The sequence below is a fragment of the Octodon degus genome, unplaced genomic scaffold, assembly GCF_000260255.1.
Source record: "Octodon degus isolate 3935 unplaced genomic scaffold, OctDeg1.0 scaffold00148, whole genome shotgun sequence".
Lineage (NCBI taxonomy): Eukaryota > Metazoa > Chordata > Mammalia > Rodentia > Octodontidae > Octodon > Octodon degus.
The window spans coordinates 825,476-850,354 of NW_004524724.1; the positions used below are offsets into that span (position 1 = coordinate 825,476).

General features: G+C 39.7%; 1 protein-coding gene and 1 long non-coding RNA gene across 2 annotated transcripts in view; one reads left to right on the plus strand and one right to left on the minus strand.

Moving 5' to 3' along the window:
- LOC111812890 overlaps window positions 1-6,447 on the minus strand; it is a 9,124-nt gene extending 2,677 nt beyond the window's left edge. The window contains exon 1 of the long non-coding RNA XR_002818263.1: window positions 6,394-6,447. This is a non-coding gene — a long non-coding RNA (uncharacterized LOC111812890). The remainder of the gene's footprint in view (window positions 1-6,393) is intronic.
- The window catches only part of Eif3e (eukaryotic translation initiation factor 3 subunit E), a 41,989-nt gene that overhangs the window by 310 nt on the left and 16,800 nt on the right, over window positions 1-24,879 (plus strand). The window contains exons 2-8 of the mRNA XM_004642240.2: window position 98; window positions 6,388-6,469; window positions 8,207-8,324; window positions 11,114-11,156; window positions 12,633-12,737; window positions 18,297-18,422; window positions 19,045-19,169. Of these exons, the coding sequence (XP_004642297.1) occupies window position 98; window positions 6,388-6,469; window positions 8,207-8,324; window positions 11,114-11,156; window positions 12,633-12,737; window positions 18,297-18,422; window positions 19,045-19,169 (600 nt within the window). The remainder of the gene's footprint in view (window positions 1-97; window positions 99-6,387; window positions 6,470-8,206; window positions 8,325-11,113; window positions 11,157-12,632; window positions 12,738-18,296; window positions 18,423-19,044; window positions 19,170-24,879) is intronic.

A 24,879-nucleotide genomic window follows, 5' to 3' on the forward strand; every position in this document is an offset into this window, starting at 1 on the left:
GCGGGGCCGTGCGCCCCGGCGGGGGAGGGCTTCCTAACGCGGAGGCAGCTTAGCGATTTGGTGTCCTCGCAGGTGCTTCTTGGCGTCGAGTTTGCAGAGTTAGCGTGAGGTGTCAGTGAGGACGAGGAGCGAAAACCAAACCCAGCGCCAGAGTGCCAACCGGCAGGCTTCCGATAATTTGAATCGGGGCCTCAGCGCGCCTTGGGTCTTCCAAGTACTTTGAATGAGTGTGTAGTTCAGGAATTTCATCCAAAATCATGTTTCAACCCTAAAAATTTTATTGGGCTGAAAGGAAACAGGTTAAAAGAAATAGTAGGCTTATATGCAGACTGTATTGGAAGTTAATGCGTCCTAACTACAATAGGTTATTGCTATGATGAAGAACATTGAATTTAGTTCAAAAAGTGAATGAATTCCATTCTTTTTTTTTTTTTTTTTACTGCATAAAGCTACGTAAGGAACTCTAAATTTAGGGGCTGGATTCTGTGGGCCCCAACTGCAATGAAAAAAGTCTTAGAAATAAACAGTAGATGGTTCTGAGAACGTCTCAGAGTTCCCAGGTAATTACAGCTCATTGATTAGACAGGGATTCTCATGTTCATACTGTTATTTACTGGGTAGTTTCTTTAGAAATGGCTCGCCAATTAGAGGTATTCAATGGCTTTCTTACCTTGAACGAAAACTGAAGCCAAAAACAGCGCCAGAAAATTTATTTGAAAAGTGAGAAGATAGGGAAGGAGCAGCTCTGCAAAACAAACTTGGGCTGAACAAAGAGAAAAAGGATGCAATCGAAAATGAACACGCAGGACTTGAGAGATGTGTCGTGGGCTGAGAATGTGAACTTCCAATGATGGCATCTACTTTTACACCTTGCACATCAGGTGCGAGCTCCGGAAGTTGTACAGAAGGGGACCAGGTGCTGCCCTGGGACCTTGTCATTGACAGGCCCTGCTCATTTCCCCAGCCAGCTTTGAGGGGCTTATATCCCATATTGTTATGCACCTTTCCTAAAATTCTTGGTGTAGGGAACACAGACGTTCACTTTCAGTAAATATTTGAGAGTCTGTTCAGATGAAACTATCTTTTTTTTTTTTCTCCGAATGCCTTCAGGACAGGTTTGTCTGGCTTAAGTTGTGGGGATCGAACCACAGCAACCTGAGCCTGACTGCTTTGTTGAAGCAGTCACTTAAATAACTGAGCTAAGGGGCAGGCCCCCAAGATGAAACTATCTTAAAAGGACATATTTTCAACTTTTTCTTTTCATGACTGTATTTTAGAGTGTGAGGATGGTTTTTCAAAGATCTAGGAGGAAAAACATGTTACATTTGAAACCCGTTAAGAACTACATGTGGAAATGCTTCTAAAATAACCAAGCTTCATGTATTTGTTTTTGTTATGCTGTGAGTTTTCAAGGCAAACAGAAAAAAGGGAGGCATGTGTCAGTGTAAATTAACTTTTCTTAGGGTGAAACCAAAACTCTTGAGAGAATGAAAAAGTTGGTTAAGATAGCTTTAATGTATAAAGGAAGACAGGTGATGTTTAGTGATTACTAAGGGCTGGGCTATGGAATTGTGAAAAATACATGATAAAGCCCAGGCATTACATTATTAAAAGCTTTTACCAGTCCTTTAGAATTTAATGTTTGTAAAGCAAGGCAAGCAATCAATACACATTGGACAAGTGTAATGTATTGGCAAAGTGCTGTCAAAAGTGAGGTGATTCAGTAGGCAGAAAGGACTTTGAGAAGAGGCTATGAGTCTTCAAGACTCAATGGTTAGGGTATAGTCGGCAGCCATGATTCATATGAGTGTTGCTTTCACTAACAATAGTTGGGTACATTTTGTAGAGTGTTGGAGAATATAAGCTCTAGAACAGCAGAAACTTAGTCTGTGCTGTGTTCTCAGCCCATGAAATAGGCGTAGAAGCTTTCAATGCTGTTTAATAAATAAATGAGTACATATTTATTTGCAACTGCTTCTTATTTCTTGTGTGAAGTGGAAGAAGAGATGGCGCTGTGTTAGGACCCGGTCTCTGAATGTAGACCTGGATTAGGCTCCTGGCTCTGTCGCACAAAGAAACAGGTTCTTTCCCCTCTTGCTAGGTAGTCCAAGCTGGACTGGAACTATTGGTGATCCTCCTGCCTCATCCTCCGAAGTGCTGGGATTAAAGATATGCTACCAGACTTGGCTTCCTAACTGTGCCTTTTTTCATGAATTAAGGTTTCATTACCAGTTTTGTGGAGTTGTTAGAAAAATTTCAAGAGTACATTTAAGCATTTGGCTTCTCTGGGACAGAGAATAAGTACTCCTAAGTGTTTTCTGTTAGGAAACTAGGCCTTGCTGTAAGGGGGAGGGGAAGAGTGAAAGTTTTGAAATGAGGAAAAGATGGACTGAAGTGGAGCACAGGGATCTCTTTAAGTTGAGGGCCTGACTGAGGTCAGAAATCCCACGTAGAGGTAGTGATGGTCACAGTCAGAAGGAGGAACAGTGGAAGGTTGTAAGAGTGGTGTGAAAACGTTGGCAGGTGAGCTTGACAATAAATGTCACGTAGACATCAGAGAAAAAGCATAGGTGGATCAGATAACATTATTGGTCAGATTTTGAAACATTTTCTAGTTGTCTATAGAACCAGTAAGGAATGTCTGTAGTTCTTTTTAGACATTAAGACAGAATTGTGTGTGGTTGAAAAGGTGGAGGAAACAGTAATAGTACTGAGGAGAGAATCTTTGAAATATCTAAAATATCAACCAAACGTAGAAAGTGACACCAAAAAGAAAAAGTAACCTAACATGGGGCAAGCAGGAGACATAAGAGTGCTGAGAAGTCTCTGATAGAGACACGTTGCCAAGTGGAAGCTGGAATCTCAGGAAGTGCTGGATGAGTGTAATAGGGGTATAAGGGTTGAATTTTTAAAGAATCATTAATATAGATGTTAGCTATGTGGAAGATGATAACTAGAAGAGATAGCCACAGGTGATTTTAGTCTATTAAAAGAGTTGTTTTCAAAATGTTGGTAGTAACAAATTGGATCCCAGGAACCATGTGATCTGCAGCCAAAGATGAACATTTGCCATTTATTTTTTTCCCCATAATTTTATTGATAAATAGCAATGAGAAAGTTTCAAATCAAATTGGTAAGACAGTTTCAATAATTAACACATTACATACATCCTTCCTAGTGGTTAATTGCTGTACAAGATGCGGACATGATATCCTAACACCATTAGAACAAATCCCTCTAGTCATTAACAGAATGTAACTATATATCTATCCCAACCACTTTGAATACACAGATACAAAGTGGACAATCATCTGTATACCCTTTTTTTTGTTAAGTTCCGTTATTTGAATATTATAGGTGTGTTAACTCAGCAAAGTATTCTAAAAGAGTCCAGTAGCCCATAATAGTATTGGGTCTTCCGCTTAACTGACAATGTTAGAAATTGTTGACCTGAGGCCCCTAAAGCTCAACATAACAGCATGGCTTTACTTCTTATATTTTGTTTTTATACTTTTCTGCTGGATGGTTAAGACCAAGGTAAAGCAGGACCTATGCAACAAGAGTTGTAGCTTTTGGGTCAGATAAGGTCAGTGAAATCCCCTCAGGATTTATCCTGAGAACATTTGCCATTTACAGAATATTAATTTTATACATCAATTAAGTGAGATGTTCCATCTAAAAATCCTCTCATCCTGTTTTAAGAAAAATTCTACTCTGGTTATATTTTTATTTAAAATTTGTAAAAACTGGAAATCTCTTTCTTGCAGAGTTGTTATACTGCAGTATTCTTAGCATTTGCTTTTTAGCTCAGATCTGAAGCACTTTCTGCCCTCTCCAGCCCCTGTGCTTGTGGGGAGTATTGAGTGGTGGATTCCTGCCTGGGTGCATTTGAGGAGGGCAAAGGAGCAAAGCTCTGGACCACTGTAGTGAGGAGAGAGTATGCGCATGAAAAGCTGCTAGTGGGGCGGTGAGGAGGCTGGCATACTAGGAAATAAGTGCTTCACTGTGTGCCTTTATTTAATTAGTCATTTACTTTGAGTGATACTGGGGAATGAGTTCCCGGCCTTTGCTCTGCATGCCCACATCCTTTTATGTTTTTGTTTTTTAAATTTGGAGACAGGGTCTTGCTCCTTTACCACAGTGTCAAAGTTGGGCTAGAATTTACAGTCCTCCTGCCTCTGCCTTCCAGAGTGCTGGGTTTTTGGGATTTTTGAAGTAAACTTTTAAGCTAAATGTACTGGTGAGTGAATTGTTTAAAAGTGAACAATGAGCCCACTTGTGTGAATCCCATCTAGATCAGTGTGTCACATTCGAACATTTTAGATCTTCATTCTGACCTTAGTCATTATGCATACCTCCCAAAGAAGATAAGCCATGAACTGATAATAGGTGTGCCTGTGTGTTGTGAAGAGGGGACAGTTTGCTGGGAGTAAAACTCCAGACCCTGCACTAAGCTACACCCAGTCCTATTTTTATTTATTTATTTATTTTTATTTTTTGAGACAGTCTCACTAAGTCCTTTTGTAGTCTGTTAGAGTGCTTGGAGTACAGATATGTGCCATTCCTCCTGGCTTGTTTTTGATTTTGTATGCATGGAATGAGGCTTTGACTACAATTTATTATTCTGTACGGTTTTTTGGTTTTGGTTGTCAAAACAGAATTTATGTAGCCCAGGATGGCCTTGAACTCATTATGTATCCAGCTTCAAAACTTGAGGTGATCCTTCTGCCTCAGCCTCCCAGATGCTGGGATTACAGGTGTGTACCATCATGTCAGGTTGTGTCACTGCTTTGTTTGACCTCTTTCATTCATCAGGTCTTTAAGGTAGTATTAATTAAGGACTTTCAGTGCTAAATGTTAATCTGTCATACTTGTTTATCCATTCTAACATTGGATAAATTTGCGTATTACAAATAGTGGTGTGATGATTTTTTTTAAATGTGCCTTATCCACTCTTTGGGGGACCCAAGAGCAGAATTGAGTCACAGAGTATGTACCTAGAAGATTTAGAAGATAAAAACCGTTTTCCAAAGTGGCTGTACCCCTACCAGTACAGTTTAGGGTTAAAAGTAGTGCATGTTTATACAAACACAGGTGTTTTTTGTTTAGTTTAGGTTTGATTTGTTTTAGCTTAGTGTAGTTTTGTTTTGTTTTGGTACCAGGAGCAGGAATTTTACTTGGAACCTTGTGCTTGCCAGGCCAGACAGGCACTGCTGCTGAGCTATCTCCCTGGCCTCTTTGTTTTAGTTTTTATTGTGGTTTTTACTATGCCTTTCCTTTATGGTGAATGAAGTTGAGAACCTTTTCATTTGCTGGTGTACATTTAGTTACTTTCTTTTTTGTTTGTTTGTTTTTGAGACAGGTTCCCACTTGTCCAAGCTGGCCTTGATCTTCCTTGTCTCAACTTCTAGTACAGTTACAGAATAATGTGCTACTACACTTAGGTGATTATCCTAAAATTAAAGTGATTTACGATCTTGTAACTGCTTCAGTGGGATTGTCTGTCTTGTTTCACTGTTTTGTACGAGGAGTTTTGTGTGTTTAGATGGTTCAGTTTTGGTCAAATTGGCTGTATCATTTGACCACCTTAGCGTTCTCATCCCCAGAGTGAAATGTAGTTACATTTTCCTGGATTTTTCTTTTCTTGGCAAAATACTCAGTACAGAAACTTTGCTTTAGCTGAAGCACCTGTCTTCCTTATCTTGTAAAACCCTTACTCATTGTTTGATGCAGTGCATGTTTGTGTGTTTAGGTGAGTTTGTGTGTACATCTATTTGGTCCCTGTACTGTTGGTTAAATTATGTGTTTTATGCTGTTTTGCAAAGTAAAAACCTAATGTGACCGTGTTGAAAATTACAGGATAAGTGATAGTTTCATTTCCAGGGTGTGGCTGGGAAGCATTGCACAGGGCTGCAAGTGCTCATCATGAGAAAACGCGGGCATGAGGAGAGGGGAGTGGGTGACATTGGAGTGTAAGGGAAACTACAAAGGTGAAATTAAAATTCTCAACTCTGGATGTGGAGAGGAGACAGCTCTGTGTATTTTGTAGTGAAGGTGGTGTCATTTTCTGACAAAATCTGACTTGATTTAAGAACTGCCAGACAGTTATAGTCCATATTCCTGGCCACTTGGCAGGCTGAGTTAGGAGGGTCCCAAGTTTAAAGCCAGCCTGGTGGATATGGCTTTCAGTGCAATTGCATTCATGTTCACACCTTTGGATAAGCAAATATTCTATGTCTCTGTGGGTTGGGCACATAACTCTTGTCTGCCTTTCATGTTACAAGAGGGTGAATTAATAGTTCCTATTTTAAGAAAGATTGTTTCATGAAGCTTGGAAGTAATTTTCTCTTCCAGATATACAATGAGAAAGAATTATTACAAGGGAAGTTGGACCTTCTTAGTGATACCAACATGGTTGACTTTGCGATGGATGTGTACAAAAACCTTTATTCTGACGACATTCCTCATGGTAAGTATTGTCATTTGATCTGACGCTCACCTTGTGGCTGAGAGTATGTATTAAGTTTTGTGGGCTGCAGGAGAGCAAAGACTGGTAATGCTGGGTGATTTTAAAGTTCTTAGGGTGGAAGATAATGTAGAGATTATGAGATTTTAGAGAACATTGTTTTCTTCCTGCAGACCTTCAGTTCTTTTGTATGATGGCCCATTGTTCACTTTCACAGTAGACCCCCCTTCCCTTTCTTGTAGTGTAGCTTTAGTTTCTGCATGGCTCCCTAGGACTAGCACCATTCGCCTGGAGAGTTGCTTAAGTGAGTCAGATTCCAGGGTGGTCATAACTCAAGTTGGAGAATGCCTAAAACAGGTTCCTGTAAAACAATTTCTTCTTTAGTATCATTTTTTTTTTTTTTTTTTCCTGTATGTAAGACAGGGTCTACAGGGTCTTACTACACAGATTGGACTTGTAGTGATCCTCCTGTTTTCGGCCTCCCAAACATTGAGATTACAGGTGCACGCCACCATGCCCAGTCTCAGTCCCTTCCTCAGCCCACCCCAAGGGCAGGGCTGGCATGGCACACTGGGGCCAGACCTGGTCCCTGCATCTGGCTAAGCAAGTGCTTTAATCCATTGAGCTATCTGGCTGGCCCCAACAATTGCTTCTTTAAAAATGTAGTCATAGCTGGGCATGGCAGTGCACATCTGCAGTCCAGCTCTTGGGAGGCTAAAGCAGAGGATTGTCATGAGTTTGAGACTAGCCTGGAGTGCAAAGTGAGTTCAAGGCCAGACTAAACTATAAACTACATAGTAAAAGCCTGTCTGCACAAAAATGAAACAAAAACTCTGCCTTCTAAGTTTGGGAACTATGATAGCATTGTTTCCATTGCTTAGAGAAGTATAATTTACTTTGTTTAAATAGCCATGGTGTTTCTCAAAATTTTGTCACAGATCCCCTTCTGTGTTTAAGAAATACTATTCTAAAATATAAATGAGTATAATACAGTTTGTAATGGAAAAGGTAAGATATTTCTTACTATCTTTTTCTCTTTTTGAGATGAAGTTTGCTCCGTTTTCCTGGCTACCCTCAAAGTTCAGGGCTGAAGCTTTACTGCCTCAGCCTCCTGAGTGACTGGCACTACAGGCATGTGCCACTGTACCCACCAAAAATAAACTGATTCTTCAGTTTCTTAGAAAAACCTTATTGGAGACTGGGGAGATGGCTCATGGAATAAGTGCTTCCCTGGCAAGCACAAGGGCCTGAGTTCAATCCCCAGTTCCGCCAAAAAAAAAAAAAAAAAAAAGAAGAAAAACCTTATTATTATGTGGGTGTTTCCTCAGCCTTTCACAAGGTAATAAAAAGGAACTATAGAATTTGGTATAAGAGATTAAAGACTAGATTTATAGCAAAAACCAACCATTGACTAGATTTAAATCCCACTTGACCTAGTTGAACAAATTAATGACTACCATTTTTGTGCTCTGTGTACCCCTCCTCCAGTGGCTGTGTGTACTCCATTTCCCTTAAGTCTAGACAGGGGTTCCTTCCTTTATGTGCTTCTGTAATGCTAGGAAAAAGGAACTGTGACTCTGGGAAAGAGGGCAGTTGGTGGCACTGGCATGTGAGTGTATCTGAGATGAATAAATATATGTGTAGTTTAGGTAAATGGAAATTTTCCAGACATTGTCATGGTGGGCAATAACACATTTAACATTCCTTAGCATCACAGCATTCTTTCGCATTTCTTACTAGCTTTGAGAGAAAAAAGAACCACAGTTGTTGCACAGCTGAAACAACTTCAGGCAGAGACAGAACCAATTGTGAAAATGTTTGAAGATCCAGAAACTACGAGACAAATGCAGTCAACCAGGTGACTTTTTTTTTATCTTTTTTTTTTTTTTTTTTTTTTGAGACAAAGGCTACTGTCACTGTGTAGCCCAGGCTGGCCTCAGACTTGTGGTAGTCTTCTTCCTTCACCTTTCCAAGTGCTGTGGTGACAGGCATGCCCTGCCTCACCTGAGTAGGAAATCTTTTCTTAACTTGAATTCTAAAAATTCTCTTTCCTGGGTTAGTACAAACTAACCCAGGTTTTATCTATCATTCCATAATAAGTGTTCATGGCTTAGATAATTCCTTCATCTGATAATTTCCCTCTATCTCTATTTGGTAGGGGCAGTATCCTTAGAAGCCAGGGATCCTGGTCCATTTTAGTTTGGGGGACAGGGTGTCATATGACTTTACCCAGGTCAGCTTCCATCTTGCTGTCATCCTGCCTCTGCCACGCCACCTGTTCCTCAATGAGGGCTCACACCTATCATGGAGGTCTGCAATGACTCATTGTCTTAGTTACTCTTCTCTCATTGCTGGGACAAATATCCAACACCCAAATTGAAGGAAGGAAAGGTTTATTTAGCTCACAGTTACTGGAGGTTTCAGTCCATACTCAGCTGGATCTAAGGCTGCATGGCATGTAGCAGAAAGCAACCTTTCATGGAGGCAGCAAAGAGCAAGAGCGTCAAATGGAGGAGTAGCAGCTCCTCAGGCCACTAGCTTCTCTTCCCACCTTATATTGTAATGCAGATTAACTGCCCCAAGACTGCATCAGGCTTTGAAGGGACACCTGTGCACAAACCATAACATTCATTTTATTCTGAGAGTATAAAATAGACATATCATGATAGACGTATATAAATGTATATTTGGGATCTTGGTCTAAGATGTGCTTTATCTAAGTATGCATGTGTGTATGTTTCTGTATATGCACACAGCATAAAATGGCATAAGTATGGCAGTAATATTGCTGCCCTCTCAAAATTACAGTATCTTGTTAATACCCTTCCAAGTCGCAAATAAAACTTTAGAGCCAATTTCTACAATTCTAGTTTGAACACATACTATACAAGTAATGGTGCAACATGACAAAATCTTTAGCAGTTTATCAAGTGAGTATATCGGCAGGCTTGCCATTATGATAATATTAATTTTAAACTTTATTTTAAATTACTAGGCCCCCACAGGCTTTAATTAGTTAGAGTATTAAGACAGCTAGGGCTTTCTTTGGAAACCAAACACATTTTTTCCTAGCTAAAGGGCAGAGAAAAGACAGTCACATCAGTACCCGCCCTTCCAGGACTTCAGGCAATGTGAGAGATCTGTCAGCGGCAGTGCCTGGGTCCTGGCCTCTCAAGCACACCGGGACCATTCAGTCTCTGCTGGGGGCAAATGGTAGATCCTGTGCACTACAGGGAGTCAGTAGCTCAGGATATATGCTCTCCAGCTGTGGCAGCCAGAAATGTAACCCCTGGAAGGGGGAGCGGACAGAACAGCTACCAGAAAATCAGCTTTGCATAATGAGTAAAAAACTTTTTTAAAAATTGGGCCAGGAAGATAGCTCAGTGGCATAAGTGCCTGCCTAGCAAGCGCAAGGTCTAGAGTTTGATCTCTGGTACAAAAACAAATGTTAAATTAAGTTGAACATTTGCATGCCTAAAAATCCCAGCTACCCAGGAGGCAGGGGCAGGATGATGGCAAGATGGAAGCTGACGGCAAAGTCATGAGACCCTGTCCCCTAAACTAAAAGGGACTAGGATCCCTGGCTTCTAAGGATACTGCCCCTACAAAATAGAGATACATGGAAATTGTCAGATGAGGAAAGCTTCTAAATTGTGAATGTTTACTATAGAATGATAGTTAAAACTTGATGCTGTTTCAATCATATGCTGGATTACAGTAGAAAATGGGGGTGTTTTTTAGCTTGGTCATTAAAGACTGGGAAAAAAAAACCCATGTTGGTCTGAATAAGGACATGTTCCATTAAGCTTTCAAGTAAATGCACACTCCCCAGATGTGCTACAGCACATTCCTCCCTGGCAGCAGGCTCAGAGTGGGGTTTGATTTTTGAGGCTGTTCACAGGGAGGCAGCTGTCTCCACCTGCCTTCCTTTCCTGGTGCCTTTGTTGTCAGCTTGTCTTGTTTGCCAGGCAAATGTGAGAAAGGTGCCTTAAGTGGCACTTTGGTGAGGGAAGTAATTGCGCAGGGTGGGTGGCATGGATATTATGTGATTCTGTCCGATTTATTAATTTTGTGACTTTGCCAAAGCATTCTTCTGATGAAAACTATTGCAAGTTACAGGAGGTAAAATTTATATGTAGGAATTCTTTTTTTTAGATGTCTTTGGTATAGGATCTCACTGTGCAGCTTGGACTCATAGCGATCTCCTGTTTACGGCCTCCCCTGGGCTGGGATTACGGTGTGCACCACCATTCTCAGTCTTGGTCGGTGGCTCAGCATGCCTGGGGGCAGGGTTGGTGCAGCGTCTGGTGCTGGGGATCGAACCACAGTCCATGGGCCTGCCTGAGCAGGCACTTTGTTCACTGAGCTATCTTACTGGCCCTCTTGTTAGTTTTCATAGGGCATTAATTTGAATTTCTCACCTACAAGACTGTATCATCTAACAAAACTAACCGTACCACTCTATGGGTCACCACCTACAGAGACTAACCTTACTAGAAAAATAGAATGTTCTTATTTTATTGCCTAAAATACTTAGTCTTGTTTTATATGTGAAACTGAACATGTCATTTCCAGGTACAGCTAATGAATGCTTATTTTGTTTTCTGTGGCCTAAAAGTCATGATAATTTTCTCTTTTCTTATTTAGGGATGGTCGGATGCTATTTGACTACCTGGCAGATAAACACGGGGTAGGAGTTTTTTGTTTTTCACATGTTTCAGAGTGGTCATGGTCTTCGGGCTGGGGAGATAGCTCAGTAGCACAAGTACCTGCCTGGCAAGCACAAGGTCGTGAGTTCAGTTCCTGGTGGTACCAAAACCAAAAACATGCAAAGTATCATGATCTAATAAGGCTAAAGCCCAGTGCTGTAGAGAATGTTCATAGCTTACTTTAAGAAGATGAGCTTTCTAAATATAAAAAACATATGTTTTGCAAACTTTAGTTTTTAAAAGTATGACAGAAAAATGTGTTTATAATCACCTTCAGTAGTACATTTTTAAAATTTTTACTTACTCCAAAATAAATATATAATTGTATTTCATATTAGTGCATATAGCAAACCAAGAACAACAGAACAGGACACCATTTTTTTCTCTTTTTAAATCGTTTGTTTGTTTGTTTGTTTGGTACAGGGTCTTGCTATGCAGCTCAGACTTGTAGTGATTCTCCTGTCTCAGCCTGTCTGGCACTGGGGTTACAGGCATGTAACACCATGCCCGGTTCTGGGGCCATCATGACATACGGTGCTGGGGCTTGAGTCTTGAGTCCAGGTCCTTGTGCTTGCCAGGCAGGCGCTCAGACTGCCAAGCTGTCTCCCCACCACCAGGACACCGTTTCTTAATGGATTCATAAGTATATCAAAGCACTAGATTTGAATTAAAAATACTTGGAGCAGTAGAGTCAGTACTTTGGCAGCCTTGTGGAATATGGAAACCCTTGACATTATCAAGGTCTTCATAAACCCCAAATCCATAATTAAAGAAATGTGATAACCTTGCCTTCATTCTCCATTCGTTGTACCTTGTGTTGGCTCAGAGTGTGACACATTACTCATAATTGTTTAACCTGCTTCCCAGAGGTTTGTCATTTAATTACTGTGATGAAAGGATAGCTAACCACTATGCACAGCAGATTCCCATACTAAATATTTGGTGGATATGTTGCTGTCAACTACTTGGAAGTTCTAGATTTCTTCAATTTTGCTTTGTTTTTTGTTTGGGTTTTTTGTTTGTTTTTGCGTTATTCCATTTAAAAGTGGGCACTGAAACCAAGGCTTTGTGCATGCTAGGTAAGTGCTTTATCACTGAGTTAAATCCCAGTGGTGTACGTGTTATTTATAGAACCATAGAAACAGAGGTACTTATGCATGGTAGTTAGCTAAGCTAAGTCACCGGGTAAGGGACTCAAACAGCAGACCTGCAGCTGTAAATCAGGTTTGTATTGCCATAAAGAATGCATTGTGGTTAATAACTGAGATCAAAATGGAATATTAAATTGACCAATTCCTGATAAATATCTTTAAAAGCAAGTGTTTCACTATAGTATTCAGTTTTGCTGGCAATTTGAGGGACCCTTTGAAATAATTGAATTTTTTGAGATTTAAAGGAATAAATGAGTAGAATTTTAAGGTGCAAAAATTAACAAATGGAATTTTTTGTTGTTTTAGTTTAGGCAGGAATATTTAGATACACTCTACAGGTATGCAAAATTCCAGTATGAATGTGGAAATTACTCAGGAGCGGCGGAATACCTTTACTTTTTTAGGGTGTTGGTAAGTACTTTTTTCCTGTGTCCTCTGTGTTTGTAGAATTCCTCAAAGCATGTACATATTTGTCCATTAAATTTTCAAAAGATATTAGCAACAAAGAAAAAAATAAAACCTTTCTTATCAAAAACCAAATAGCTACAGGAAGCTTTTGTTAGAACCTCAGAATTTGGAGGAAGCTTTACCTTGTTCTTGAAATCCAGAAGTAAAGGCCACTGGTCACTATGCAGCAGAGTGAGTGGTGCAGCCTTCTTAGTTTATTACATCTGTGGTTCTTGATTTTAATTCCATATGTTGTACATATTCTTTGAACTTGCTCTGGACCACTGTGGAATTATGTTATTTTATAAGATGTTTTAATAGTAACTTTTTTTGTGTTTACCTGTGATCTCAATGGCAATGTATGATTGAAAAATTAGTACATATTTAAATTTTTTAAAAATTTATATTACTGCAAAAAACACAGTGCCACTACTTCCCCTCAAAATAGCTGCTTCACCTCACTTCAGATACTTACCCTGTCCTGGTGGCTGTTTCTCAGGAAGCTCAGAGTCTTTCTGAGTGTCTTTAGTTGCACTGTCCTGGCTACCTCCATATCCTGAGCTGATTCAAAGTGTCTCCCTTCCATAGCGTTTTGACTTTGGGGAAGAGCCAGAAGTTGTATGATGCCACATGCGGTGAGTTAAGGTAGATGAGAGCACATGGCAATATTTTTATGAGCCTCTGCCTGTTCTGGGATGGGATTCAGCAGAAACGTTCACTGCATTTTTGATCACACCTCTTAGAGACACTTCTGCAAGAGGACTTCAGAACTGCTACAGAAAGTGGCGAGAATAATGGGTTAAGTGCTTCTGAAGTGAGGGAATATTATGATGGGGATTAGTGACAATGTGTCTTTCACTGTTAGAATTTGTGTGTGTGTGTGTGTGTTTTAGGGAAGGGTCTGCAGGGTGTTCAGGGTCTCACTACTAGATTGGACTCATAGTGATCCGCCTGTTTACTGCCTCCCAAGAGTTGGGATTACAGGTGCGTGCCACCACGCCCAGTCTCAATTGCCATCTCAATGTGCCCTGGGGGCAGGGCCTGCACAGCAGGCCCAGGGATCAAACCCCCAGCCCCTACACATCTGCTGAGCTATTTGGCCAGCCCTAGAAAGTTTTTAAAATGTAAACATTTGTTATATATTTTGAACACATCTTGTATTAGATTGTAAAGACAGTTTCTTTATTGAGGGGGTACGTAAATTTAAATAGTGACTGTTGACCATAAAGTAATTGAATATCTTCATTAGTCTATTTCATTAGTCTATTCTTCTTCATTAGTCTATTAAATTCCTGGGTTCAGTGCTTTTGTTAGGTAAGGAAAGTTGTGTGAAACCATGTTAAAAATCAGTCCTTTAACAGACTTTTTCTTAGGTAATACCTTCTAGAATGTTGAGAATGCCCCTTTAGTTAGCCTTTGTAAAACTGTTAACTTGATACTCACTTCTGGATTAGTAAGCAGGTAACCACATTTCTGATTTCTCTAGTTAATCCCAGAAGTGGGAAAAAAGGCCTTTTCATACAGGGACTTTGTGCCTTCCAGTTTTAGAAAAATCTGTTAGGTTTTTTTAATTTGTTTGTTTTCATTGAACCAGGGCCTTTGCATTGAGCTACGGTACAGACACCTCCCTCTGTTACTTGGTTTTTTGAGACATCTCCTAGATTCTGGGTTGTCTAGGATGGTCTTGAACCTACAGTCCTTCTCCTTTAGCCTCCTGGAGCGCTGTGATTATAAGTGTGCACTACTGCCCCCACACCCAGATCTGCATCCCACAAGATAAGACTGGTTGTTGCCTTTGGTTTTTCTAGGAAATTAAATTTTCTTTTTGTGGGGAGGAAAGAGATTGGTCTTAGCAAATCAGGTAACTTTTCTACACTGAAATTGCATGACTTAAGACAAATCATTTTTCTGTTTATAAATGAGCCTTTCATTTACAGTTTAGCTGTGGTTAGCTTGCAGGTGCATTGAAGGTAATCAGTGATGGTAAACTTGGAGTGACTTATCAAAGAATTCCATCAGGTTTACTTTGAATATTACCAGGGATTTAAGCGAGCAAAAGTTGATTACTTTGAAAATGTAAACAGCTTAAACCAGGATTGTAAAATCAGAAGCCTGGTATGATTACAGGTACATGAAAAGAGTTGGTTATTCATATCATTTGTTAATGCTGGGAGTGAATTTTGAGAATGAAGATTTAGTGTCATGTTAGAGTTTCAGCACAGTAAATTTATTGTTGCTGCTGAGTGAGTGAATGTGCCATTTTGCTAAGACATGGAAACTTAAGGTAACTGCTGGCAGGCCAGTTATCCCAGCTCTTCTAGCGTCTCCCCCCTTGAAAGCAGGTCGGCATGAAGAGCCAACTGTAGTGACATGGAGAGGAGCCAGGGTGGTGCACGTGAGCCTGTGGGATTAGAAGCCTCGTGCCCTACAGAAAGCTTTTATCCTCGTACATGAAGCACATTCGAGTTTTAATAGCGTCATTATGTTTATGGGGGAAAGCTTCATTATTTGCCTGAACGTTGCTACAGTTGCTACTTAAAGACTTGTGGGATTTTTATGTTTACTTTGTTCAGTTATGAAGATACACGTGGTTCTATCTTTTACAAATTTAGGTTAGTGTTAAGCTTTTGCACTGCTGTCAACCAGTATTAAAATGACATTTTGGGTGATTGAATGCTCTAATGTAAACACAGTTAACATGCTTTACATTAAGAGCAGTTAGTATGTGGAGGTGGGACAGTTCTTGGAAGCTATGTGCAAATCATTTTAAAGTTTCTGTCTTCCTTTGCTATAAAACATTTGAGTTGAGTGGAAATTGATTTCTTCCTATTGATATGTAGACAGAAGTTAATGAGGTCAGGATTGGAAGGACTATTTACATTTTTCTTTTGATTTAGCTTGAGCTTTTTATAGCAAAAATAAAAATCTTGTTTTCAATTTGGCAGAAAATACTAGTGTTTTAATTTAGTCAGTCAGCTTTATTTTGCCGCAGTAGCTTTTTCATTTCTAAGTTCTTTTCTGGTAGTTGGTTATTCTTCTGAATCTGTGGTTGGAGAAACATAAGCTATGAAAGACCCATTGTACCTGTGATCTGAGTTTAGAATTTGACTCTCCCAATGACCTATTGTAGGTCAGTGTGTAAAATTCAAGCTGTGTGACCCTGGAATCTGCCTTTCTCATAGAGACTTAGTTGCTTTTAAAATGCATTGGAGAATGTTTAGGAGAGGATTGGTAGGACATTTTAAATATTTTATTTTAAAAGGTAACCATGAATTTTATGAAAACCTGCCCTCACCTAGAGCCCTTGGTTTAGCTCCACAATATCATCCATTGCCTCCTTTTTAAAATAAAAGTGGTTTTAAGATACTAAAACTATTTGTGATCCTGTTTTTGTAGATATTTTTCCCTCACTCGGGATTTAAGACATATCGATTGATAATATTTAAAACTGTTACTCTGGGAGTTTTAGGACCACTAGAGCTGGGTGGCACCCACCCACAGTCCCAGGTGCTCTGTAGGTGGAAGCGAGGAGATCACTTGAGCTGGAGGCAGCCTGGGCAGTAGGCTAGCCCCGCCCCCAGTCTCCACAGAAGCCTGAGTAAGGGTGGCTTCTGGAAGCACTAGGGTTTAGACTGAGATGTTGGCTGGGACGTGCCCTGTTATAAAATCAGCATAAAAAGTTTGCTTCATAGATTTTCATTTCTGACACCTGTAATTGTAATATGTCTTAAGTTTAGTATTTTGATTTTAGAAGCATAAAGCAATAGTGTATCTTAAGATTAATAGATCTTGGACTGAAATACTTTAATGCTCAGATTTTTTTAAAATTGTGTGTCTTAGACATTAGATTCTTTTTGATACTGGATACTATTTATTGTTCATATGTTGAATATTTTACTTAACTTCTGGTTTTTATTTTGCAAATGAAGTTGTCATAAGTATTCATGTATTGTGAGAGTGCACTGCAACAATTAGAACTTTGGTTACATGGCTGTGATTCAAAGTTTAATTTATGAATATAGTCCGTTTTCCTGCTCTTAGAGTTTGCTAAATGACATTTGGGATAATTACTGTCATCCAAGAAAGAAACCCAGTATGGGCAGAGTCTGTGCTATAGTTCTGGTAACTTATAGTACCCTGACATCCTTTCCATTGTTACTTTATTTCATTTCATATAATTTCATTTTTTGATGTATTTGGTTGTTACAGGGCCTTACTAATCAGCTTGGACTTGTAGTGATCCTCCTGCTTCCAGCCTCCCCAGCGCTGGGATTACAGGCATATATCACTACACCCAGACTTGGTGGCTGGCTCAGTCCACCAAGGGGGTGGGGCTGGCACAGCGTGTGGTGCTGGGTCGAATTGCAGTCCCTGCGCTTGCTAAGCTTGCCCAAGCAGATGCTTTAGTCCGCTGAGCTATCTCGCTGGCCACTCCATTGTTATTTTGATAATACCTCAAATTTGTTGACTTTGCACTTAACTGTGTGAGTGCATTGCATAATTGAGGTTACACAACAACTCAGATGGGTTCTGTTACTTTTAATAGCAAGAGATAGTCAGAATGTTTGGTTGTTGGGTTTCTACATTTACTATACAATTTAACTTATATAATAGTATTTTATGATATTACCATTTATGTGCTTGGGAGACAAGTCAATTTAAATTTCAGCTTGAGTTGCAACAGTATGTTTATTTTTCCCTCTATCCTCACTTCTACTGCTGTAACACAATCAGTTTAGTCATTTTACTTTTACCTTCTGAGTGAATGCCACTTTATTCATTTTTTATATTATTCTGGTCCTCATGTGAGTTTTGAGTTTGTCATCTTTTCAGCACTGAGCACAGTAGGATGGCTCTTAGAACTTGTGTGGGCTATATACAGGATAAAATGTAGAGTTATCATGATTGTAAGTGTGATTTTGAGAAAGTTACACTCCTTTGTGCATTATTCCCCTGTAAAATGGGGATAAAAAAATCATCTGGCTTTTGGGGGGTTTTGTTAAAATTTTAAGAAAACTATTGTTCATTACTAGTATATAATTCCTTCCACAATTACTGTTAGTAACTAGTGCCTCCCACCCCAGTTTTTCTTCATGACCCCTTTCATTTTTGTTACAATTTGGAAATTTCTTTCACTTTATACATAATTTTTCATTATATTGTGAAATTCATAAGTCTGAGTTTCCTGTGTCTTCATTGCAGTGATTTTAGTGACAGATTTCTAAAGTTTAGATGCCTAAAATTAGTGTCCATAAAATACAGGATGTGAGTCAGACTAAAAAGGTGCTGCTGTTTTCCTTGTTTAAAAGTTATCTCTACTTTCTGATCTAGACTGGATATCATAGTTATGAGTGTTTTTAACAGTTTAAGTTATTTGAAACATGTGATCTAGTAAGGACTTGGACTAGCTAGAGCTGAGGGTAGAGACCTTCAGGCAGGCATTTGAGTGAGGCTAGATGGATAGATGCACATGGTCTTCTTCCATAGTACCCGGAATGCAGTTCCGTGTGATTTCTTACACAGGTCCCAGCAACGGACAGAAACGCTTTGAGCTCTCTCTGGGGGAAGCTGGCCTCTGAAATCCTAATGCAGAACTGGGATGCGGCCATGGAGGATCTCACCCGCTTAAAGGAGACTGTAGACAACAACGTGAGTTACACTTTCCCAGAGTGATTCTCTGGAATTTGTATGCACACTCCATACTTCTAATAAGGAAAAGCACTGTGCACTTTGGGGAAAGAAAAAGTTTAAATTTCAGATGATCTTTTTGTTGACTGACAAGAAAACCTCCATGGTGGTTGGCTAGTTTCACTCAGCCTTGTAGAGGGTGGGGCCCCTTTGGCTTTTAGAGAAGTCAGTCAGTCAGTCTTTTGTTCAAGATGCAGCGGTTTCAGTGGAAGGGACAGAACAGCATGCTAGTGCCAGCCCTTGCTGGGAGACAGTTTTTGTCTACACTAATAAAGTACTCATTAGCAAATACTTACTTTAGTTCCTGGTTTTTTGGGTTTTTTAAAATGTTTTTTGAAATGATTGTAGTAATTTATAATCTGTAAGTGTGGGGGAGTGCATATTTTTGGTTCTGTCTCTTAAGAACAGCGTGCCAATTTAGAGCATGGAAGACATGACAGAGGATTGAGTCAGACTTGGGTCTTAGTGCCACTCCTACATGCCTTCAAATGGCCTAATTTTTAATTACAATTTTGAAATTGGTGTTTTGTCTCCTGACCTCCTGAATTAATTTACCTTGTGTATACCTTTCTTATTTCTGCAGTCTGTGAGTTCTCCACTCCAGTCCCTTCAGCAGCGAACATGGCTCATCCATTGGTCTCTGTTTGTTTTCTTCAACCACCCCAAAGGTCGAGATAATATTATTGATCTCTTCCTTTACCAGCCACAGTAAGTTGTTTCACTGAATAATTTTGGTTGCAGTTTGTGGAAGTAACCTAAAATATGCTTCTCCCTATCATTTGAATTTGTTGTCCATCATGTATTTCCTTCCTCCTGTCATGGATTTGCTAGATAATTGAAAAGCTCACTTTAACTCTTTGGTAATCAGTTTGATAAAATGTGCTCTAGGCTCTCCACCTGCTACTGTTGAACCCCAGGGGGCTTAGTGTTACAATGAGACAAATCTTCTAGAGCTTTCGTTGATAATAGCCCATTTGCCACTACTGGTGTAGAGTCCTGGGACTTACCCTCAGAGAACTAACTGTAAGGTACATGCTAGCAAGGCTTTAGGTGTTCCATAGCATGTATACTTGCCGGCTCTGTGGGGAGGATGCGTTTGTCCCTTGTGCTCCCTGTTGAGTGTGGCACCGTGAGCATCTGTGGACTTTGGTACACACAGTGAGAACTCAGCATCTACCACAGTTCCGAGGGCAGAATCCTTTTGTATCGTCTTTGCCCTGCCTGCCTTTAATCTTACCATGATAAAAATTCACAGCTCTGTGAAGAAGACCACTCTGTTGGCTGAATGTCAATTTTGAAAGTTTACTCTTCCCATTTGAGCTCAAATGCTGCTTCTGAAGCTTCTTATTTGGTTGGCACAGCAGGAAACAAAGCTGCTTTATACAGAATCTTCAGATTAGAAGATAACTTATTTCTCTCTGCTTCCTTCAGACTAAATATCTAGATTTACTAAGTAACAGGCTTTTAGGCTCTACTACTGTCTTTTTGGCCTTCTTTAGATCGTTTTCATTTGTTCACATCTTTGAAGTTTAGGTTATCATAATGGAGACATACTCTGTGATTGTCTGAACTTCATCTGTTGAAATGGCAGTGTTGACCCCTGCTACCTGTACATTTCCTTGTAGCCACACAGCCCAGGGGTGCCACAGCACGCTTCAGGGGTGCTTCACGGCCTGGCTTATGTGGGCTGCACCATTAGCCAGGTTCCATAGAAACACTCAAGCCACATTTTTGTCATTTGGTAACCTACGTGAAAAGTTTGTAGTTCTGTTACAATTTATTTTGTTTTCTGCTTGTTTGTCACATTATGATTTTAACAGACTTTAAATAACAAAACTAAGAGTTTTAACATTTTTTCACATTTTAATTTATAAAAGTACAATTTGGAACTAGATGATGAAATACCCTTCTAATATAAAAAAAAAAAAAGTGAAGATGATAAGCAACCTGCTTAAAAATTGTTTCTGTAATTTTTAAGCTTGAAAATGATATTCTACTGATATTTTTGGATAGGTTGATGGTCTGTAATAAGTTAAACTTAAGTCACTTTAGTAAATGTGCCTTAGGTGTTCACTGTAGGAGGATTTTTTAGACTGAAGTATTACTCTTTTTTTTTTTGGCGGAACCGGGGATTGAACTCAGGCCCTTGCGCTTGCCAGGGAAGCGCTTATTCCACTGAGCCATCTCCCTGGCTAGACTGAAGTATTGTTAGCATACTCATCCATGACTTCTACTTCAGAGAAATTTACGTTACTGAAAGTGCCAGTGATTTTATGTGGAAAAACAGGGAGCAATGTAAAAGGCATGTATGTTATGTTTCTGCGTCGATTATTAAATGCTTTCTGAGTCTGATTAATAAAAGCAATTTTCACAGCCTGGTTTACTTTTTAGTAATAGAGCTATTTAAGATCAGTATTAATACATTGAGTCACTATTTGCATTTTCTGTAATAGTGGAATTTGTTTTGTTGTTTGAAAGAAAGAGAAGGCACTAAGAAGTCAATGTATAGACCAGCAGAAATCAGCAGTACAGTTATCCACGCTATCCTGCATATATACAATTTTTTAATTGTTTAATTTGGTTTTTTCTTTTTAATTTCGTGTGTGTGTGTGTTTTAACCAGTTTTGCAAGTTTATATCTGGTAACCTAAACAAATAATTTGAAGATACCATTATGCAATATAGGGCCGGGGATATAGCTCAGTGGGCATTAAGTGCCTGCCTGGCAAGCATAAGGTCCTGAGTTCAATCCCCAGTACCACCAAAAAAAAAAAAAATTACATAATACAACAGCCATTGTATGTCCATACCAGGATGTTGTGACTGCGTAGGTTTAGTGCATAGCAAGCCATAAAATAAACCCAAAATTGCGTTTTGAGTGCTTAAGCTCAGAGTAGAGAGTTCATTTGTGCCCCGAGTGTTTTATGGCACCTTCAGTTAAACTGGTCCACCATAACTGCCCTTGTGATGGACTACTCCTGCTGCTATAGCCAAGACCAGACATGTTTTCCGACAAGTATATCACTCTGAGCATCTACATGAACATTTCCAAGGTTGCTGTTTTGTCTGTTCATGGTTCTGCCTGAAATCAGTACCTCTTACTCTGCTGTACTTTTCAGAAGTTTTTTTTTACTTGTGTTACATGGTTACATGGTTGTGTAGTATTTGAAATGTACCAGTACTGGATGAATCTGGAATATCCAGAAAGATGACTCAGTAAGTCACTGCAAGAAATTTGGGGGTATGGATGAATGAGTAAAAGAACTACAAACCCATCTTTAACTATATCTAGGGGCCGGGGAGATGGCTCAGTAGAACCAGTGCTTCCCTGGCAAGCTGAAGGGCCTGAATTCAATCACCGCTTCCGCAATCAATCAATCAATCAGTTTTATAAAAAATATCTTTTATGAGAATCTTTAACTCAGTAATTGATGGTTTGTTTCTCAATATTTGTGGAGATTAATCAGATCAGGTGTATCCAAAAGAAAAGAGATTTTAAAATAAATTATACTAGCATTCAGTATTTTTCTTCAAGCCTGTAAGGCTGTCCAAAGACTGATTGTGATGCCCATGTCAAGGGTGGGGAGATGAGCCTCACCTGCAGGACAGACTGGAGTTAACATTGGAGCCTGTCCGCTGGGCCCCAGTCCTGACGGTGCCTCTGGTGGGCTGAGGGTGTGGGCTTCTTTCTGGCTTGGCTCGGGGTCCAGCATGTTGCCTCTGTCTGCTGCCCTTGGTAGGCGCTCGGCTCTGCTGTGTTCTTTGCAGTTTGTGTCCTTAAAAGTGACTACAAATTATATGTGGATACATTGCATGTATTCAATATGTGTGGATGTATGTGTGTATATTCAGAAAACAACATTAAATTAATTGACTTTCAGATTTCCAAGCAATAAAAAGAAACATAAACTAGAAAAACAAAAGTATTTGAAATTCCCCCTTTGAAAATTCTGTACACAAATAAGGGTGAAAACTAAGTAGTTTGAATACTGATGGACCTTTTTATAAGATTGTAAGAAGATGTTTAATTCATTAGTAGGAGCATTTACAGATGTTAGAAATAAAAAGGTTGAGATCCTAGAAATTTTAGGATTAAAAAAGAGTTTTTACAGAAAGAAAAGCATGCAGATATATAGATTTCTTTTAAGTTAGAGATTCATCATCATAAAAGTACAATAAAAATAACCTTGAGTTAAGACATAAATTATCAAGCTACATTCTACAAATAGGCTTAATGCTTTGATTCATTTTTCCTTGGTTCATAGACCCTGACTGACTGTCTATCTCAATAGATTTTTCTGTCTGGATTTTACCCCCAGCAAAACAAAGTGGGCAGAAGACAAGTATGCGAGCTCTCATTGTAGTCAGGATTAACTGTATACATTTGTAGTCTGTTTTAATGGTACAAACCTGTTGCGCGTGACCTCTCCAGCAAGGAAGACACAACACACAGCTCTTCCTTCAGCGGTTTATTCAGGCCCCTTACAGCAAGCTTCTTCTTTTTTCCAATCCCCCAGCCCTTGGCTAATATATACTCCCGAGCCCAATCCCAGTGCACCACGTGGGGATCGCCCATGGGTCCAGCATATGCGGAAGCGAATCATGACTGCAGCCCTGGCTATATAAGGAGTTGTTGTGCATAGAGAGCGCTCACCCACGGGGGTGGAAGGCGGAAACCAGCGCCATCTTGTAGGCGCGGTCCTTCGCAGCTCTCCACACAAACCTCTAAATTGGAACCCAATTAAATAAAGTTGGGACGTCAAGATAGCTCAGCAGACTACATGCCTGCTTAGGCAAGCACAAGGACCGGGGTTTGATCCCCACACCACATGCAGCGCCACACCCATCCCCAGGTGCGTTGAGCCTGCCTCAGAGTCTGGACGTGGTGGCATACGCCTGTAATCCCAGTGCTGGGGAGGCTGAAAAGAGCGTCACTACAAGTCCGAGCTGTGTAATGAGACCCTGCACCAAATACATTAAAAAATGAAAAAATACTTTGAAATAAATAAATGTTATATTCAATAAAGGAATCCCATTGGTCTCATTATGGGACCTACATTTTAAAAATTACACTCATTGTTTGAGTTTTAAAAGTAAAATATCTTGGAAGTTTATCTTCTCTTTTGATAAGAGTACTAGCATAGTGTTGTTTTTCCATTTGCCCACACAGCTGAAAATATTTGTTTGCTACTTTGCAAAAATTGCTTCAGCTCCTGGCATATGCTGAGAAATAGATTTCCCAGGGAACTAAGTCATCTACCACTAGAAATAATGGAAATCTATATAGGGTCATGATCCCAAGTTAGGATAATTAAAAGGAAATATGAGTTTTAAATCATGTGTAATAAAGTTGTAGTTTGCTATTCCTGTGTGATTTTATATGAGTTCCATAAATGTGTACTAAAGTTACCTGCTTCAAAACTAATAAAAAAAACCCAGGTCCTCCTGTGAGAGAGACATCTATGGCAAGAGAATATTGAGATAAACAAGTGTTGTGGATGTATATTGCAATTTGAAGCTTGTCACTGGAAACTCACGTTTTCAGATCATACAGCTTTGGCAAGTGCATTCTCGGTATTCTTCCTTAGAAATTGTTATATTGTTATTCAGTGGATATTGATGACTTCTATACTTGCCTGGTTTGAGGGGGGTGTTTATTAAAGGATGGTATGTGTCAGTATCAGATAGTATTTATCAGATGTTAAATTAGAAGATACTCTGGAGGGTTCAAGCGGTAAATGAAGTACAACAAAATATTGTACTAACCTTTTAGTAAATAGATAAATCAGCCACAGTTTGTGAGCACTTAGGGGGTAGAGTATTTAAATGGAGACCCAAGTGGCTGGGCCTGAGACCTTGGCAGGTATGTATTTGCAGGAGCAGTTGGTGTGAAATGAGCTCTAGGGAAGGAAGCGGAAAGCAGGCAGGGGGGCTGGGTGGGCCGCTTGGGGCGTGGTGTCCAGCAAAGAGAAGCAGACTTTGTGGATAAATCGTTCTGAGCTTAGCATAGTACCTGGCACTCACGTGTGGTCAGCTGGTACTTCTGGGTGAATAATTGAGCAGCTATTTAAAGAGGAGTATGCTGAATGACTGATAGTCGTCAACTGCTCGTCATCCCAACAGCAGGATTGTTGAACAGCAGCCAAGACCCTCTTGACCTGTGTCTGACTTCTCTCCTCTCTTTTCTAATTGCCACTGCTACCAGTTAAACCCAGACTATAGTGAAATACTCTAGTCTTATACCTCACCCTGTTGTCTGTAGTTTTTCATACCCTGAATTCTTTATGGAAGACCTTGATTTTGTCCTGAGTGCTTTGTGCATAGATTTTTACCAATTTTTTCTAAGGGTTGAAGGAAAGTCATAACGTCTTTTGGAATATCCTAATAGCACGTTTAAAGATCTGATAGCACATTCTAAA